Consider the following 20645-nt stretch of genomic DNA (forward strand, 5'->3'; position numbering starts at 1 on the left):
CAGTTAGATTGGCTTGACATGCTTTCGATGCCCCATTTTTGCCAGTAGAGGTTCCTGCAATCACTGCCACTTCGAGGTGGCAGTCGGATTGTCATCGCCGTCAACCTGCTTTTGTCACCAACGCTGACGCAGGCAGCTATCGCTTTGTGCTTTGCCTCATACGTTCGCCATTCGCTGTGTTGTCACTTGAGTTTCTCTGACCGCATCTACCAAGTGGCGCTCCATCAATCCTTTGGCCGTTTTGTGATTGCGTCTGGCAGTTCCTTGTGTCCAGCGGTTCCACCGCTCTGAACGAAAAGTGGCTCGTTTTTGCGTGTTTGACGAGCAGTGTGGTGCGCACTCGGGCTGTGGACAACATGGCAATGCCGGTGCCGCCGGGTCCGTCAAAGAAGCGTGGGAGCTATTCTACTATGACCCTTGAGAAAAAGGCAGCGATCATTAAGCTAGTGCTGAGTGGGCGAACGCAAACTGACGTGGCCAAGGAGTTCACACTGTCGAAGCAAACGATTTCGGATTACGTGAAAAATAAGGATAAGATTTTTTCCGTCTTTGAGGCGTCCCACAGCAGCAGCCAGAAGAACGACAGGAAAGGCGACCACCCCGAATCGGAGAAGGCCTTGCTACTCTGGCTTAAAGCTGCTTTAGTGAAGAATCTTCCAGTGTCAGGCGACAAGTTGAAGGAAAAGGCAGAGACCCTGGCCGTGAAAATGAGGATTGAAAAGTTCAAGTTCACGGAGAGATGGCTCCGCAGTTTCAAGAAGAGACACGGTTTGTCTTTTAAGAAGATGTGCGGGGAGAGTGGAGCCGCCAACCCAGCCACGGTAGCAGACAGACGAAGTTGAAGCCTTTGTTGAGCCAGTACAGCTTGGAGGACACCTTCAATTGTTACGAGACCGGCCTCTTTTTCAGGATGTTGCCTGACTGCACCCTCTCTTTTTCGGGTGATTCCTGTTCAGGGGGCCGCCACAGTAAGGAAAGGATTACAGTAATAGTAGGTGCAAATGCCACTGGCACTGAGAAGCTGCCACTTCTTGTGATAGGCAAGTCCAAGAATCCTAGGTGTTTTAAGGGCGCGAAGAACATTCCCGTGTGTTATTGAAGCAACTCCAAGGCATGGATCACACATGCAATGTTTCAAGACTACGTGCGTCGACTGGACCGAAGTTTCGAGCGGCAGGGGCGACAGGTTATTTATTATTTTTGTTGATAACTGCGCGGCTCACGGCACCATCGACAACCTGAAAGCCATTCAGCTTGAATACCTTCCGCCAAACACTACTAACGTGCACCAACCAATGGACCAGGGGGTGATCAAAAACCGAAAGGTGCATTATCGGACCCGTCTTCTGCGGCGCACAGTCCTTTGATTTGACAATGCAAAAAAGTATGCCACAGATTTTTTTGCGGCGGTTAGCATGCTGGCTGATGCGTGGAAGGCAGTCAGAGCTGAAACAATTGCCAACTGCTTTAGGCATGCTGGATTCTCCGCCGATGAAGTCGATGTCGTCGTAGAAGACTGCAACGCTTCTGAGGATTTGACTGCGGACAGTGGCGAAGACCTCATCGTTGACCTTCGCGGGAACGGAATGGAGATTTCAACGGGCTCCACGTTTCACGAGTTTGTTGAAGTGGACGACAGCCTCGATATGTGTGCAGACCTCACAGATGACAAACTTGTACGCCTGGTTCTTCAGCCTGAAGAAGAGTCGAACTCCGACGACTCAGGCAGCCTACCACAGCCATCAGTTGCACAAATTACAAACGCCGTGAACTTGCTGTCTACCGTGTACAGCGAAACCACAACTTTAGTGTAAATACAAGTGCAAATCGTCGCCAGCAAGAGAAATTTGCCGCAAGGTAAAATCAGCGACTTTTTAAGCCGATTTCCACTGAATAAAGTGATTTTTTTGTACTTCATGGATTTTTCGGATTGTTCGATTATTCAGACCACTTTTTGGGTCCCTTCAAGTCCGAAAAAACGGTCGGCAACTGTATAAGCCAGCAGCATGCTTAGAGTTGGAGTAATTCCTGCGATTGAAAAATAAAATCTCTTCTTGACAAAGACAATTATCGTCGCAGTTGCTTTAACACACTGCAAGATTGACCCACCCGAAAAAAAAAAAAGACGAAGCCACCGTGATTAACCCCCTTCCGCTCTTTTTGCTATTTTCCAGCTTCTAGTCCACAAGAGAAAAATTTTCTCAATGCTGCTCGCATAGCAATATGAATTTGAGACCCCTGCTATAGCCGTTAACTCATCATGGCAGGTGACCTCATGTCCTGGGGTGACTTGCTTGAGGCCAAGAACACCAACGATTTTCCAAAGCATGTACTATTCCTTGTGCCCGCAGCCATGAACTCGGCAGCCAAATGCTATAGCCACTAACTCATCACAGCAGGCGAACTCCAAAATAAGGCTGCTATTTATGAGCTTGAGCAAACAACCTCCACTACTCAGATCTGAATGTCCTGGGGCAACTTCGCTTCAAAGTGTGCATGCCCATTCCGAAGCCAAGCACTGCTACCTTTTTCCGAAGCACATTTCGCACCTCGCGCTGGCCCAGGCGGTGCAAAGTGGTTGCGGCCTTCCCCATCTTCTCCAGGTGAATGTCGTGCAGCCAACTCAGGCTGGGATAGTCCTGCAGGAAACGCTCCAGGTTGGCGTCCTGAGAGGCTGGCTGGTCCAAGAGCTCTCCACATCGCCCTGAGCGAGTTATTACAAGATGCATCTATGACATAGTACTGTAGACGGCACTAGTTGTATATTAGTAGAGTCAGTGCCGGCCAGATGGCACCACCAGTTCTGCCTGCATGCACACATTTAAAATTTTTCTCCCAATAAACTGGAACAGAAATGAGCACTGTATGGTAACATCCGGCCAAAACAAAATGTGAAGAGCTGGAATGCTATAGTGCAAGTGCAAAATGTGGGTGCCCATTGCTTTAAAACGATGCATTTGCACTAAAGAGAAAAGAGAAAAGCATGCAAATGGCCAGGTAGGTTGCTTACTATCTTTAGGTTTGGTTTGGTTTATGGGGTTTAACGTCCCAAAGCGACTAAGGCTATGAGAGACGCCGTAGTGGAGGGCTCCGGAAATTTCGACCACCTGGGGTTCTTTAAAGTGCACTGACATCGCACAGTACACGGGCCTCGAATTTCTCCTCTAAAGAAATTCAGCCGCCGCGACCGGGATCGAACCCGCGTCTTTAGGGCCAGCAGCCGAGCACCATAGCCACTGAGCCACCGCGGCGGCGCTTACTATCTTTAGGCAACATACTGTGTTACACATGCATTAGAGATAAAAAGGTTCATTTGCACACTTCCCATTTAGAGCTCGATATACAGGTACTGTTCTCAGCAAAGGGCACGAGATAAATTGCCACTAGCAGACAAAAACAATGCATGCAAAAAAAAAGTAGATAAAACTGAGCTGTCGGGTTTAACATGCGGTAACGACACATGGGCTATGAGGGACGGCGAGTGGAGGGCTCTGGATTAATTTACACCACCTGGGATACTTTAACATGCCCTGAAATCGCACCGCACGCAGACATTTTTGTATTTTGCCTCCATCAAAATATGGCCACTGTGGCTGGAATCGAATCTGAGAACTTGGGTTCAATAGTCGAACACCAAAGCAAGTGAGCCACCGCAGCAGGCTGCAAAAAAACTACAGAGAATGTGTACTACATTCAAATCGGAGCAAAAGCATGAATTTATGATACACAGAACACGACGACAATGAATGGGCAGTACCGAGGGACGAAGTGCTCGCTCTAGGCCAACTTCAAACAGACAACAAACGATTTTGCTCTGGAGTTAGTACTCATCAGATTAAGATTGTTATATACCAGTACCTACTATCAGACATGAAACAAAGAGCATCGATCCGCGGACTGACTGAAAGACGTGAGCTTAATCTTAAAAAATAAGACGTTCATGCATTAAAATGACACCTGTCATCCTAATGATATGTTTTCGAACTAGAACTCACCTGAGTTAAGCAGCCGCTTGAAAAAATATTCTGGAAAACCCTGCAATGAAATGACAGAACATGTTGAATTAAAATACACCTACCTTGACACGTACAACATGATATACAGAGTGTTTAAGCTAAGTGCAAGCATTTTGTAGGAAATTATGCTGCACGCTACAACAGCAACATTTGCAAAGTTCGACGCATGCAAATGTGGCGGCAAGGACAACTCGGGCTGCAGTGCTGCATGATATCTAGTGTGCAACATGAATCACTTTTGTCAACCAACTGACGCGTTTTGTTACCTAGATGTGACTGAACCGCCAAATGAAATGAGAAATGAGGAAGATTTATCGCCAGTTCAGTTTGTTACAGGGGAGATGGGATAAGGCAAAAGCCCAATGTACCATTTCTAGTTGGTGGATGCAGCCAAAAATGACATAATAATGATAGTCATACCAGAACAAAGGCCCTTCAAAGGGCACTGCCATGCTGGTAATCCTATTTTTCGCACATATGCAACATGCAAAAACAGCATCCACAACAGCTTGGTCTCAAATAGCGTGACTCATGCCCAATGGAAAGCACACTGTTCTTCAGTGCAAGGTGTTGCTTTGCCCACCATACTACAACTGCCTTATGTCGGAATGGCATAAAAAAAATCAAGGATCAAAAGGAAGATTGCAGCACAAGTATGGGATAACAGGAGAGCAAGACAGCAGTGACACATGCGTTACTACATGTGGAAGAAATAAGGTGTTCATTCTCAAGATTTAAAAAGAGAGCAATTTATGCACACCTGGTCTCCAAACTGGACCATGTAGCTCTCCAGCTTCTCCTTGTTCTTGGTGACCTCACAGATCTCCACCAGGGATGCAAAGTCATAAAATTTCTCAGCCAGCATGGCCGCTCTTTCGTACTGGGTGGCCTTGACTGTGAAAGAGGAAAAGACCCAGGCTTTGCTCAGGTGTTACGGGTGACCCTGCTGTTGAAGGGGCACCCTTTTGCACTGTGCCGTGGCATGGACAGAGCTACAATATGCAGCATGTTGCCAAGCTGTGCCCTTACGTTATGCACTGGCTTGCCAGTTTCATTTTCTGTGTTGTAAAATACCGTACAAGAGAGTGTAAGGGCCACTGCACCCTGTTTTCCCAGTTTCTGAAGCAAGCCATGCAAGTTTCCCGAATTGGAATAAGAGCTGCTCTGCTATGTGATGGAAATGCGGAACGGCAACGCATTGACAGCGGACATGCTTCGCGAGTTCTTGCAGGATGAGAGTGCACTAAAGCACAGCACCAGCTCGGAGTCTGAAGACTCTGCGAGTGACGACTAAACGTAGAATAAACACCGCTCATTCGCAGATCGACGTGTTTTTAATTTAAAAAAAAAATTTTTACCACATCAAAGTGTATGGGCCGCACCCCGTAAATTGGCCCTCAAATCTGGAAAAAAAAAGTGTGGCCCTTACACGCGTTTATACGATATATTGTCTGTGCAACATATGCTGCTACTGAGTGTTGGCACTGGTTCCCCGCAGAGTTCCCCTAAGACAGCCCAACAATACCTACGATTATGGTATCTGAGGTTTAAAATCTAAAGCTTTGTGTGGACTATGCAGGATGACATAGTAGAGGGCTGTAGATAAATTTCAACCACTTGAGGTTCGTTATCGTGCTCTCGGCATCATACGGGCGTTTCTGCACATTTCCTCCATCGAAATATAGTTGCCAGATCCAGGATTTGATCCCGTGACCATGGACCCTAGGATTGGAACATTAAGCCATCAATGATGCAAACACTATTCAGTTTATTTAATTCTGTTCCCAAAAAACTTCTGCAGCTGTATGGTTATACCGCCGCAGTGGCTCAGTGATTATGGCGCTTGGCTGCTGACCTAAAAGACGTGGGTTCGATCCCGGCCACCGTGGCCTAATTTCGATGGAGGCGAAATTCTAGAGGCTTGTGTACTGTGCGATGTCAGTGCACGTTAAAGAACCCCAGGTGGTCGAAATATCCTAAGCCCTTCACTAAGGCGTCTCTCATAGCCTGAGCCGCTTTGGGACATTAAACCCCCATAAACTGTAAACTGTAAACCACTTTCTAATGATTTCCATTTCAGGTGCAGCCATTGTTGTAGAATAGACCTTTCCACAAACTGCAGTGCCGCGCCATCCCGTAGCAGATTCGCGCAAAGCATGACGGGAGAACGGAGCGATCGCCTCACGCGTCGGCTGCTGTCGAGCGTGTCACTGTGTTGGGCCACTGTTTCCAGGCGTTGTGCGTGTATTCGTGCATGTTGTTGCTGTCTCTTGGCAAAATGTTGCAGCGGACTGCTGTGGTGGTTGTCTGTTAGTCTTTCTGCAATTCTGTGGTGACTTTTTTAGACATTCGACATGTCTGCAAAGGAGAATAGCAATGGCGGTCAAACATGCTGCGTGCCCGGCTGTAGTAACAACACGAGAAAGTACATCAACATTTCATTCCACGTATTCCCCAAGGACAAGAAGCTGCAGCTAGAATGGGTGCGCAGGATAAATAGGCAAGGTTCGCAAGGGTGATTACCTTTGGAAACCTTCGAAATACCACAAAATATGTGGTGCGCATTTTAACACTAGCGGGCACAAGGGATACATGGATCGTCTTCCTACGATCTTTCCATACCCAGTGTATGCGGAACGGACACCTGCAGTGATTACGGGTAAGACTATCGCTTCGAGAGGAGACGGTTGTCTGCTGCTAATGCTTCATTATGTTCGCCAGGCTCTGAGAAAAGAAACCGTTTTAAGCGCGTTGTGGAGATGTCGCAAGAGGCCATTATTCAATACGAACTCTGCAGCACGGTTGAAGTGGAATCTCAGCAACGTAACAGCCTTTTTTCTTCATATTTAATAACCCTGTCACATGGGCACTTTCGATCCTCATTAAGTCAATGCTCATCGAACTCAATGCAGATCGACGGTTATCACACGGCAACTTTCAAGCGCAATCGAGCTCGATCCTGCTTGACTCGATGCCAGCCCCTCAAGAGTGCTTGAGGTTCCAAGCACAATCGAAAGCACTCTCGCTCTCACGAAGCTATAAAAATAGACTAGTTAACAAAACAAAACAAAACTACAACTGTTGTTGTTGTAATTGATTAAAATGCAAGACAGAACATTTTCAGGCACTATGCCTGCTTATATGCAAACATATTTATATATAATCTCGGCACCACGCTCCAAGCTTCGCGGTCAGAGTAAACAACAAAGATGGCGTCCTCCTACTCGTCAACACGCAAACTGTGGAGCGAGCGCGAGACAGCCGATCTCATCGACTGCTGGCTAGACCGCGTGGATAATTTGCGGCACCAGAAGATAAACGCCGTAGTCTATGCAGAAATCGCGGAGGCGTTTCGAACCGACGGGTTACATCGCACAACAACAGATACAGAGGTGCGTCGCACGTCTGGCTACGGATTTGGCTGCCGCTGCCCCCGACTGCACAGTGTTGCCGGACATCACCTTGTTATGGCTGTTGGAGGAACGTTTGGCGCCACCTAACACACATGAGGGAAACTTCTCCAGGAGCATTGAAAATGCCCGTGTGGCACCGGATATTTCGAGCGTGCTCGAAACTCTCGATGCAGATCGAGTTCAATGAGCATCGAAAGTGCCCGTGTGACAGGGGTATAAGCTTAATGTGCTTTGAATGCGGACAGTGATCCAGTCGCTGTGCTTTTTCTTTCGACAAAAGGAAGGGAGCGGGTTTATGGGTTGGAAAGTTACACGTATTTGTTGACTCTTGACACAGCGCAACAGGCATAAACTGAAAGGGAGACATGCACAAATGGTATTTGGTTGGCACAGAAACGGTATGCTTTCTTATCAACGTCATTTTGCTTGTATTTGTTTCGACGTGAGGAGCAGAGGCAATGACGTCTATTTTTTTTTGGGGGGGGGAGAGGGAGTGTGGCTGTAGTCTGTCTCACTATGAGTGATTGTACATCTCTTGATGAGCTGGCTCTGCTACAACAGCTACTAAGAAGTTAGTTTTCCAGTGAATGTTATTCCGCTCATTCAGGTTAGTTAAATTCAGGTACTGTCTCGCTGCTGCAGCCGCGCTATTATAAAGTATTTGGAAATAATTTATCTTTGCAGAAAACGTCTCAGCCACTTCACCGATGTTACTTCCAGCTGCTTCCCTGTAAAGCATCCATCCTCCTCAGCAACCAGCAGGCAACCGCGCAGTCAAATGTTGTGTATATGTACAACAAGAACTATTGAAAAATGCAACTAAAGTAGAGTAGATTGAGGAATTGCGGATGAGAGCTCAGAGGCATTGTGTTTTGTACCTGCTGTTAAGTACCCCCCTATTACTTGTTGGTGTAATTTTATTTTGCGTGTTTACTTTTGCTACAAATACTTTCATATAAATCTGGCTTCACTTTTCCCACCCGACCTTGCTACATGCAAAAACTTAGCTGAATGCAGCCTACCATATTTGTTTTAAATTGCTTCATTCCACACTACAACAATACATATTCCATGAGACCAGCACTTGAGGCAGCACATCGTTACCAAGCAATGGCTGCAGATCTTGTGACTACATGTCAGAAACTACAGCAAGAAAATGAAAAGCTGAGACAGAATACCAGGTACCTTGAGGAAGAAATAGCAATTCTGTGTTCTTTGCCGCACAGGGGAAAGATTGAAAGGGGCTAGGGATAAGCAGATAACCAAGCAAGGCTCTTATATTGCAGACTTGATCAAGGATGAGAAGAAGCTCGGAGAGCCGTAGAGCCGGGCGAAAGGAAGAGAGCGCGGAACCGAGGGCGCCACGGCACTCCTTTTTGCCAGATTGCTTTGCGCGGCCGCTTGGGGGCGCTGCGGAATTTGTGAAAGGCCCATTAGAAGGAGCACTGTGAAGTGCCAAAGAACACCTGGCGTTCTGACACACTCTTCTTTAATACCCAGCCGAGCCTAGCATTGGTGTACCTAGACCAGCATGCAACATGCCACGCTTCCTGCTTCTCCACATTTCACCCTCTCTCTTCCATCCAAGGAGCAGGGCGACATACGTTAAAAGTCGTGAAATTTCCAGGGACTGAAGTGAACTGCCATTGTATTTGAAAGAGGATTCAATGTGGTTAACACAAGTGAAAAAGGCATAACTCTGAAATGAGAGGAACAGCATTCAAAAGCACCCACTGAGGGGAGCAATGAGGAGCTTTTTGTCCTGCTGGTAATGCAGCTCGAGTGTCTTGTAGGCGGCCTGGTCGTGCATCAGTGAGTCCAGCTGGACCTTGTAGCCGCTGAGAACCAGGTCAGCCAGGTCAGTGAGCTGCTGGAACAGCCATTCACATGAAGCGGCATTCTCCGCCAGAGGGATTGCGTTTGTGATCGTCAAGGTATGCTGCCATCAAAACATGAAAACAAGCAAAAGACTGAAAATCAACCTGAGTATAAAGTTATCATTTCATAAACCTCACTGACTTGTGTACCAAGTACTCTAGAGCATTTCAGAACTGAAACACAACTATCTTAAGACAAAGTGAAAACTACACCTGTCAACAACAGTAAAAACAGTAAATGTACAGGAACTTCCACTTGACACAGCCTTCACTGCCATCAGCCAGATTACGTCAAGTGTAGGGCAAAGGCCTCTCCAAATGCTTTCCAATCCCGTGTGCCCTACCTGACAATCAGCCCTACCCAACCCTCAACCATCCCCAGCTCCATATTCTTACTGTTAAAATCTACTCCACTACCCTAACAGACCACAATCTACCGTATATTTTGGTGTATAAGACGCGGCTTTTTTTCAAAAAACTTGCTGGTGCGTCTTATACAAGAGTGCGTCTTATACGCTAATATTTCTTTTTTTTTTTGCTAGTTCAGAAATTACTCACGTTCATGTTCAAGCTTTTTTCACCGAAAAGATATCACTACCAATGACGCGGTTGTAACACGGTTAATACTTCAATACAGGGACCACCGTGCGCAACTTTTTTAGGTGAACTTTATCATGAAACGGTGAGATGACGACTTCCGGGTTCATAAACATGCGGCCGTTTCGGAGGCCCCAAACAAAAGTAATGTGAAATGCTAAAAGATGGCCACAATTGCACTTCTCGCCATTGTCAAGACAATCCAAGACAAGCCGGCGTTTTTTTATTAATCACCGCTTGCAACTTTGTTTGCTCCGTGTACGTAGCACACACAGTCTTTGCCAAAAATAACACGGCAACTATGGTTTGTTTCTAAGCATCGTAGCGAAGCCCCTATGGCAGCCCTTAATCGCCGAATCTGTGCAAAGCAAGGTGAACCCTTGTCCTGACGTTCTGACAACTTTCGGTCTTTAGGGGTGCCGTAAAGGCTCCATTATACGGTTGAGAAGCAAAAACCTGTTGCTCGGTTACTTTTGGCAAAGGGGGTACGTAGTGCGAAGAGCATATTTCAGTTGCATTGCCACAAGAAATGGACGAACTTTTTGATAACGCATCCGAAAATTAAGACTTTGAAGGTTTTAAGTAAAAATAAAATGTTATGGACCCAAGGAGAGTTCTTTCTTCTTTTTTGCTAAAACGTGGGCGGGTATGGCATGAGTGTTGCCTTTTTCGATCACTTAGAGTTGCTTAAGAAGTTCTCACAGGTACGGTGCATTTTGCGATGGTCGCACAAGAATGTTTAATTAAGCCTTACTAGCATAACTGGGTAAATTGGGGCGTGTCTTATACACGGATGCGTCTTATATACCAACTTTTTCAATGACAGCCTGCATATATGACGGGTGCGTCTTATAGACCGGAAAATACGGTATCTGATCATTGCATTAGACATCCCGCCCATGTCCATTTCCTCCTCTCAATTTCAGCCAGGATATTGCAAACTTGTGTTTGTTCCCTAAACCCCATTGCTCTTTTCCTTCCCCTTAATGATATCCTAGTCAATTGCAACAGAGACTGCAGCAAACGCAGCCACTACACAAAGTCATGACCACAACCAAGCACGCACACACACACACATACCTGCATGAAAATGACATCGCGAAGGATTGATGTCCAGGGCTGAAACTCCAGGGGAATTTCTCGGGCACATTCGTAAGTAAGCTGTTCGTTCTCCCTGAACAGGCATGCTGCTCGTAGTACCGACTGGAAAAAGCGGGGCAGTGAGGACATTGGATGTTGCTTTCATTCAGATGAATTTGAATTTTCGTGCAATTTTCGCAAATTACGCGAACATTTTCTGAACACGTCCTAAAAAATGCTACAAAGGTCATAACACACAATATATACTGTATATTGCCACCTACGCAGACCAAGCCCCCAACTCACATTCCTCACAGGCGAAAAAAAAGTTGACTCCAAATATAACACGCATACCCCCTCCCGCCTCACCCCACGTTACGTAGCTCCCCACGAGATGGCATGAACGTGTGCGCAGCTCAAAGCAATAAAAGTGCAACAATACGATCGTTAAGCCAGCAATAGGAGGCAAAGGAGATAGCGGGTGTGATAAAACAGCACTCTCGAGTGCAGCTTGGCTGACTTGACTAGTGGCAAACCAAACAGCAAATGGCTCGGTAGTTTCGGATTCGGGCGTGCACGCAACTGATCATCCAGGAAAGTGACCGACAGCACGAGCGGGCAGGGTAAACGGCACTTAATTCGTACCCTCACCACTCACACCTTTCACAACTGCACACGGCGATGCGGCCGCGCTGATCTTTCCAAGCTTGTATTGTGTGCACCCACGTACATGCTGGTGGTCTGGCACAGCAGAGAGTGCAAATTATGCGTTTTTTTTTAATTTTTCGAAAATTCTGGTAAAAAGCGTGGGGTGTGCAAAGCACACTGCCTAGGAAGGGCCAACTCCAGTTTAAATAAAGCACAGCCAACAGCCACAGCTTTCAATTCCAAAGATTGCCAAGTGCATGCGTTTAGCACTATCACCCTTGCCGAGTTGCTTTCTGTCAATGCCTTTGGCTCGCTTTCATGCATTCTTGTTGTGACAATACCATATCAAATTATTACTAAATCCTGGCCAAGATGAACTGCAGTAAAGCAACTTGCACAGATTGGCATGCTCAAACAATGAACTGAACCCACCAAAAAGATAGTATTCACTCCGGTGATTAGTGCAAACTCATCCCTAGGAGGTAGCCCCGTCGTCAACTGAATGTCCTCTTCTTCAGCAAGTGCAGGAAAGAATTCATCGAGCACAGAAACCTGGAGAAAAAGAGGGTGAAAAAGAACCACTGCATAACAGTTAAAGTGAAACAGTCCTGATTACCTGCATGTAATCATTTCATGCTGATACTATCTCCAATGAAATCCAAATGCAAAAAAAAAGACAAACCATGAAAAGAAGTGACCAAACAACTACAATAAGCACTCACAGCATCCAAGACAGTAGCATCAACACACAGTGAAGACGATAAAACACTGCGCCAAAAAATTGCAGTGTTCTAAGCAATAATCAACTTTATATGTTTGCGCTGATGACGAGACTGCTGTCTTGCAAAGCAATCACAAACACAAAGCACAACTAAGAATGACAAAAAAATAAACTTGCCTATGGCTACTACACCTGTGCACTGCGACATTCTGCGACAGCTGTTTGCAACGGTGGATGTATTTTCAGTATTTATTTCTGTCATCTTTCTTTTCTTTCTTCTAGTTGTGACCTTGGCGTGAGTAGGCGCAACCACTCAGACTGTGCCTTGTGCAAATAGCGCAAGCGCTAGTCTGTGCCACTACGTACAGAGGCCGGCACAAATACGTGACACGGTGAATGGCACAAGTGTTAGTTCAAGCCGCTGTGCACAAAGGGAGCCACGGACCCATGACGCGTACCGAGCGCCGCTCCCCTTTTCTCCTCGTACTCCTTCATGTTATGCACACCATGCTGAACTGTAAAGCTTGCCCCTAACTCTTTCCTTACCATGCCTATTCGAATCATTCAATTTGAACGATGGCATGAAATGCCCCATTCTGAGCAATCAAGGCTGCTCTGGATGAGTACAGTCGTTGACTGATTTTTCAGACTCAGTGGGACCCGAAAAATGGTCCGAGTATAATCGAACAGTCCGAAAAATCCACGAACTAAAAAAATAAACTTTTCTATGAAAAAAAGGCTTTCAAAATCGTGAAAATGGTCGCTCCCCCATGTTCCGCCTACTAGCGATATTAGACTATCTGAGACTTAGCCGTGCTTTCTTCATGTCCATCACATCATGATACCAGACAGTGCGACGCGGCCGCGGTGGTGCCAGGAATGAATGCATTCGTTGCACGAAGCAAGAACAGTCAGTTTGCATGCGGCAATGACGTTTGCGAAGACCGAGAGGTAACCCATGGCTAACCCACGGGAAGACGCGAGTGGAAGCAAGTGCCTCCGAATGCAGTCCCCTCTCCCCCCCCCACCTCCCATCTACCGTGTCTGTTGCCACGCACCGCGGGGTGCATCGTCCAAGCCGCGGCGGACGCTGCAGCTGCCCCGCTGTACCGTTTTCAAAGCGATCGTGCGCCCCCTGTAGGCCATCTCGATGGCAGTAGAGAGCATCTCATTATCTCAAAAGTTTGCGATGGAGAACAAATAGCCAAGCCTATCCAAGCCAGTATGATTGCGTCTGCTAGGGTGTCTAGAACGGGAGGAGTGAAAACCGGTCAGCAAAAGCTGGCCCCTTCCGCGTGACTGCCGAGCGGTGGCGCTGCTGTCAGTGGCGCCGTCAGCGCACGCAGCGTATCTACTTGCGCGAGCAGGCAGAAGGCTGTAGCGGAAACGCGCTTTATTGAATTTTAGAAGTTTTGGCAAGTGCCACAGTTCTTCTTCAGCCGCCGTGGTGGCTCAGTGGTTATGGTGCTCGGCTGCTGACCTGAAAGACGCGGGTTCAATCCCGGCCGCGGCCGTCGAATTTCGATGGAGGCGAAATTCTAGAGGCCCGTGTACTGTTCGGTGTCAGTGCACATTAATGAACCCCAGGTGGTCGAAATTTCCGGAGCCCTTCACTACAGCGTCCCTCATAGTTTGCGTAGCTTTGGGACGTTAAACCCTATAAACCAAACCTCAACCAGCCACAGTTCTTCAGACATTATAAAGTTGAAGCGACGCTGCTGTTGATATAAAAACACGGAGAAACACAGCAGTATCTTTGGGCATCTGTGCGAACTTTGCGAGAGTTTTCTGCTGGCCGAAGGAACGTATTTTATGAATCTCTGCTAAATGCAGTGAATTTTCGTGGTGCTTATCTTGGGCGGAATGTGTTCTGCACAACTCTATAAGCAATTTTTTTTGCTCCTGAATGAATGCGATAGTTAACACCAGGATTACCGGATTTTTTCGGACGTTCCCTTTTGCGACGGTGTTATCACGTTCGAAAGCGGTTGGTTTCATTTCCACCTTCCAAAGCAGCACTAAACCATCGCAAACACGGTGTTGAGAGGTTTCAGAGCCATTTCAACTACTTTTTGCTCGAAAATTTGCTGCCTGTGTTCTGCGGGGCGTCATGCAGCCTACGTAAACAAAATTAAGCGCATTACCCGTACAGCTACAAGATCGGGTGTTGCAACCACGATTCGTGCATTTTGAATATGATACAAGAACAAACACATCCAGTATGTTCCTGAACAAGCAAGCTTTATTGGCAGCCAGGGGTCACACCAGACAAGGCTTTGTTCTTTTCCCTCTTTTTCATTAATTTCTTGGTTGAGGCCCATCAAGAGAAAGTGAATCTGGTGAGGCAGAAAAACCTGACTACATATTTTGTGAGCCCAGAACAGTGCTCCACACAACCAATTTGTGGCACGTAGTGCGCACCTTGTAATGCTGAAAGCAAAAATTAGAATGCAGATGGGTTCTGCAGATTTGGTGGGTTATCCTGCTTTCAAGAGTATGAATCAAATCATATAGTGAGGTCGATGGGTACAGAAGCCCACCCAACTCCCACTCTTTACAGACATCAGCTCAATTCTCTTGCAGTGGCTTGTCGCCTCTTGGCATGGCGCGCGGCCACTTCGAGAACTTATCCGGGCAAGACAGCGTACGGAAAAGAGACTTTTTCCGAACATGATCGCGCCCACGAACAAAACACCCCCTCTGAGTTTTTTCTTTGATGTTGGCGGCATTTCTGCCAGCACGCAGCAAGGGTATTCATCAAACAGCATACGCAGGAGATCGCACCGAAACACGACGGGTCAAACCACGCGGTGACAACCTTCACTCCGCCGCCTCCCCCGGAATGCTGACGGCGCCCCCGACCGCAGCGCTCGGTTTGGCCCTGGCAGTTTGGCCCTGGCGGCAGTAACGCGCAGGGGGCCACCCCTCTCTATGGGCAGCACACCGCGTTCTTCATACCTCCCCTTCTAGACACCCTACACCTGCCAAGTCGATTCCGTTTAAATCCAAGATGGCGCCTTTCACAGTGGCAGCAACGGGTTGGTAGTGACAGCGATGCCCGCTCGCGTCTATATTAGGCCAAAATGACAAACTTTTGGTTTCTAAAACGATCACCGCAATATTGTTGCCGTCTATTTTAGTCCGAAAATTCGAACTTTTAGACTCCAAAGTCCAAAATATCGGTTGTGAAAATGTACACGTTGCTATGAGGTGCTCGACGATTCCTCAGTCTGAAATATCGTGCTAGTCCGAGATACAAAGCACACAGCATATCGTTAGCTACACTGTGATGTGTTGTGATGTAATGCCATTCAGTATGTTGCAGGACTGTAGTTCAGTTTCAGAATTGGTTTTTTCGCCAGCCATATAAGGGAGTATTTTAAACTAGCATGAAACCTGTCAACACCGTGCTATTGTGACAAGTATGGCACCCAAGGTCGTGTCCTCGTCTTGCACTGACTTTGCTCAGCAGCGACAATGTTCTTGCAATTTCGCAGTATCGACACTAAACTCTGTAGGTGCAAGTGAGAGCCCTGCGTGAAAAGATGATGACCATTCATCTTACTTTAGTTCAGACAGAGAAGATTGAGCCACCGAGCCCCGAACATCAACAGGTGCCTGTCTGTAACTTTCGTTTTCGGCACTGCCCAGAAAATTCATGACTTTCTGGGCCTCTCAGAAGGTGCTCAGTATGTTCTGAATGACTCTGTGCGACCAGCACCATAGCGGACATTGCTTTCTGCAAGACGGCCCGAGGCCCACCCTAGCATTTTTTAAATTATTTTTTTTTGCTGACCAGAACAGAAAATTTAGCATGAGGAGTTCTGTAACTTTGAATACTCACTTTTGGTACAGTAAGGCACAAAACGTTTCTATTTTCCAGGAGGACAGTTTAATACTTCAGTGACTTTTTGCACGAGTCTCAAATTTTGACAAAGATTTTTTTCTGTTGCAAGAAACATATATTGTTTTCTTTGCATCACTTAAGAGATACAAAGCACACAGCATATCATCAGCTACACTGTGATGTGTTGCAATAAAGAAAAATTTTAAATTGGTGAAAAAAATTTTATGCACACCACCCTGAAATTGCTGTTTTCCTGCAGTAAGGAAAGAGTTAACTGATGTCGAAGTAAATTACAACAATTATATTCAAGGAGGTTGAAGTTCAATGGTTTTTTAGATGAGGGTCCTTAAACACGCTAGCCCCATGAACACACAAATCAAGGCACAAGATACTAATGCACGTCCAGAAGCTCTGCCAAGTTCCTGCAGACTTCGTGCAGAGAGAGGAAATGTATTTCACAAGATGCATTTCACTATGATATTAAGAACAGAAAAGTGAACTGCCTGCCCTAATAAGCTGGTGCTACATAATGTGTCAGTTTACAGAACGAGGAATATGACAAGGCTTTTTTTCACCTTCTGGTAGAAAAGGTCCGCCGCTGACAGTCCCTCAGGAGTAGAAACACCGCGTGCCTTGATTACACGCCTGATCCCAGCATCAATAATAGTAGGAAACCTAAGATCAAAATGCAGACACACAAATGAAGGCTATGAATCGAAGCAGCATAATATATGTATATATATGGTATATAGTATATATCTATAGTATGTGTGTACTGTCACTGAAAGCTCACTTAATTCGAGAAAAAGAGAAGCGCGAGCAGGTAGTAGACACGGTAGGTAATCAGTGACCCCATCTTTCTTGCAAATGAACAAAGAAAAAATATTTGTGGTTTATAATTTTAATGAGACTAGGTTATGTGAGCTGCTGACTCTCGCCACAGATTCTAATGAAGGCACACTGCAGTACCTGTGGACTGAGGTTTTTGCGCAAGCACAGACCACCGCGAATGTAGCCAATAAAATAGCTGAGAATGAACAACTGAAAAAAGTTTTCAGGGCACTAAACCGGTATGGCAAGAATTCTAGCCGCCACGGTGGCTCAGTGGCTATGGTGCTCGGCTGCTGACCCGAAAGACGCGGGTTCGATCCCGGCTGCGGCGGCTAGAATTTCTTTGGAGGAGAAATTCTAGAGGCCCGTGTACTGTGCGATGTCAGTGCACGTTAAAGAACCCCAGGTGGTCGAAATTTCCGGTGCCCTTCACAACGGCGTCCCTCATAGCCTGAGTCGCTTTGGGACGTTAAACCCCATAAACCAAACCAAACCAAACCAAACCAAGAATTCTGTTTTCCCCTTTCATCAGACGTCTTTCCCTTCTCTGACAGCCATTAGGTGGGTATCAACTAAGGCCAGAAACATGCTCTATAGAGAGCTGAACGTCCTTGTCAGCTGGCCTAATAGGTGGCATGATGGCACAAGTATCAACAATATGTAGACATTTGTTCATTCTCCCCTCATTATACTAGAGCTGCTAGTGTGCTCAACTCAGGCTCTTGTATTGTGTTCCTCTATGTTTGCCATATGCTACAGCTATGCAAGAACCTCATTTATTCAGGAGTCACGCCAACTAGTGAGCTTCCAATTATTGCTAGTAACTATGGCGTTTGGCAGAACACTAAGGCATCTTCGCACACTTATAACAAGTCATAACTCACTGGCTTTGTAATGTGCGTAGCTGCATGGCTGCAAACAGCTTTTCTGCCTGCTGCTGAAGGAGCAGATTGGTCGCCATTGGGGATCCTCGCACGGTGACTGCGTAGAGCTGCACAAAAGATGTCCATTGTGTTAGTACTACTGTTCTGCCCACCACCTAAGCCTAGATCAGCATGTAACAAATCATTCTGGAGACTACTGCACCTTACAGCACTGACAAGCTTGACATAGAGCCTTTGTCAAAAGTTCTGAACCCAGGTGGGTATGGTTCTGGGCCACATCTGGCTCGTAAGCGTCAAAAGCGTTTCAAATCTCTTGAAGGTAAGAGGAACTCTGGTCCTACCCTCTCTGAAGGTAATGACTTGGACAGATGCACTGGAGCCCTACTACACAGCTTACAAGCAAAGCTGCCTAGGCTCTCAACTACTGAAAAAGGCTGTACATGCTATCACTCACTCCTTAAGCAGCAACACATGAAGGCCTCTGTGGGGTTTTTATTTATTTATTTATATATTTCATACTGCAGATCATGTTACAGATCCAAGCAGAACAAATACCGTATAATCTCTTGTAATGGCCGCATCTCCCGTTTTCAAATATATAAAGATCGGCTGCACCTTCAAATTTAAAAACCGAATTTAAATAAAATAAAAGTGCGGCCCTTACACAAGTTTATACGGTACAAATTAGATAACACATATACAAGGGCAACAAGTAAAATAAAAAGAAAAACTAAAAAAAAAAGGCATGCAGGATAACTATGCGCTTACATTTCATCGTGTCAGAGAATTCCACCCGCTGATGGTACGCGGGAAAAAGAAAAATTTAGAAGTGTCAGTTCTAGCAAAGTACGGGTAAGTGAACCGGGATGATGGTGACGTGTGATGCGAGTAGCTAAAAACGATTAATAGGGTGCAGGATCAACCGCCAGTTTGTTATTTATGAGCAATGAAAGAAATTTTCTTCGAATATTTTTTCTTCTTGCCTCAAGAGGTTGGATACGGTTAGATTTCATTAGCTCAGACGGACAATCAAAAGGTGAAAATTTAGAATAAATAAATCTTATGGCTTTTCTTTGGATTCTTTCAATTTTCTTAATATTGGAAGTGGTATAAGGATCCCACACCACGCATGCATATTCGAGCTTAGGCCTAATTAGTGAGTTAAACGCTTGTTCCTTCCTTCAGTGCATTCCTTCAGTTCCTTCAGTGCATTCCACAGCAGACTTCATGCAGATAACACACATGCAGGACAGATGTCATAGCAGCAGCAGCACATTCCAGTCAACTGCTGCACACCTGTCAGCCACTATCTTTATGCCTGACATTCATACATGCTAGGAAGTGTGGTAGTATTGACAGGCCTATCTCTGCTAATCTTTTATTGATATGCTTGCAAAATTCACAACATCTGTATGCAATGTTCAGGAACTTGGTTATATCAACAGTGCAGCAGAAAACCACTTTTCTAAATTGTGAAAGTAACTACGAGTTGTTCAATGAAACTAAATCGAGCAATAAAAACTCATTACTAGCGAATCCTAATAAAGCTGTATAGGATACTTTCCAACTCTTCGGTACTTCTCTAGAGTTTGTACTTAATTTAAGGCACAACAAAACAGGCGACCCCAGGCAATGTTATTAGTGCAGACAAACTACCCATGATGCAAAAATAGATGTCACGCAATTTTCGCCATTTTAGTTTGAGCCTGCTAGGTTAATCAACGGCCTATGGCATTGGTTAAGCTAGCTTACCCAGTTTGAGGCTCTACTCCTTTACTAGCAATACCAAAGATTTCCATACTGTTTCACAGAGTGGCATCAAGGATGACTTCAAGAGTAGCACTGAAGGTGTAGGAAATATAAAAGTCTGATTGAAGGTGCTTTATCTCATAGAAGTGTTTAAGTGTGCATGAAACAGCATATCTTGAGACCATAACCACTTTCCATAAAAAAAGAAAAAAAAAGGAACATGAAATTGTTTTCAGAGTCCCTTCGAGAAGAGGTCACTTTTCAGTGATAAATACTTTCAAAGATGAGAAGCGAGGGTACGCACACACAGTTTCGCATCATTATCATTGCCAGCATGATTGAGTCCTACTACAGGACAAGGGCCCCTCCCACTGATCTGCAACTAACATTCCTCTGCGCCTGTTACAGCCACCCAATCCCCGCAAAATTCCAAACCTTATCTGCCCATCTGACTTTTCCTTCTTTTGGAATCAACTCAGTTACCCTAATGGGCCATCAATCATCTGCTCTCCATGTTACATGTCCAGCCCAAATCCACTTCATCTTGATTTCCAGCTTGTGTTTCCTAATCCACTCTGCTCTCTTTCTCATTTACCTAAGGCCCCTAATTTTTCGCCACAAAAATTTAGGTTCCACAATCTGAGAACAAAGAATCCATGAAATTCTGCCAGAAACATTAAATAATGCTTCAGAATCAGAATGCTTCACAATCTGAGAACAAAGAATCTGCGAAATTATGCCAGAGACATTAAATAATGCTATACCGTACTGACTCGTGTAATCGGTGCACTTTTTTTCTTTAAATTACAGCTTCAAAAAGAGGATATGCAAATTGTGTCGAGATTTCGCAAACATGTGCTAGAATTCTCTGCAGAGGTCATAACATGCAATGTATACCGTATATTGCCACCTATACGTCGACTCCCCAAGCTCGCGCCCCTTAATAGCCAAAAAAGGTAGACTCCATACATAAGTCAATGCA

The 20645-nt window shown here is 45.7% G+C and overlaps 1 protein-coding gene across 2 annotated transcripts in view; it reads right to left on the reverse strand.

Moving 5' to 3' along the window:
• The window catches only part of LOC149353519 (nuclear pore complex protein Nup133-like), an 89454-nt gene that overhangs the window by 19282 nt on the left and 49527 nt on the right, over positions 1 to 20645 (reverse strand). For both annotated transcript variants that reach the window (XM_089582617.1, XM_089582618.1), the window contains exons 18-25: positions 17915 to 18021; positions 16775 to 16874; positions 12064 to 12183; positions 10984 to 11106; positions 9164 to 9368; positions 4777 to 4910; positions 3996 to 4035; positions 2526 to 2704 (exon numbers count right to left, since the gene is read on the reverse strand). In XM_089582617.1, coding sequence (XP_089438743.1) covers positions 2526 to 2704; positions 3996 to 4035; positions 4777 to 4910; positions 9164 to 9368; positions 10984 to 11106; positions 12064 to 12183; positions 16775 to 16874; positions 17915 to 18021 — 1008 coding nt within the window. The remainder of the gene's footprint in view (positions 1 to 2525; positions 2705 to 3995; positions 4036 to 4776; positions 4911 to 9163; positions 9369 to 10983; positions 11107 to 12063; positions 12184 to 16774; positions 16875 to 17914; positions 18022 to 20645) is intronic.

This window comes from Amblyomma mixtum, chromosome 3 (genome assembly GCF_055824585.1).
Source record: "Amblyomma mixtum isolate Tamu chromosome 3, ASM5582458v1, whole genome shotgun sequence".
NCBI classification, from domain to species: Eukaryota; Metazoa; Arthropoda; class Arachnida; order Ixodida; family Ixodidae; genus Amblyomma; species Amblyomma mixtum.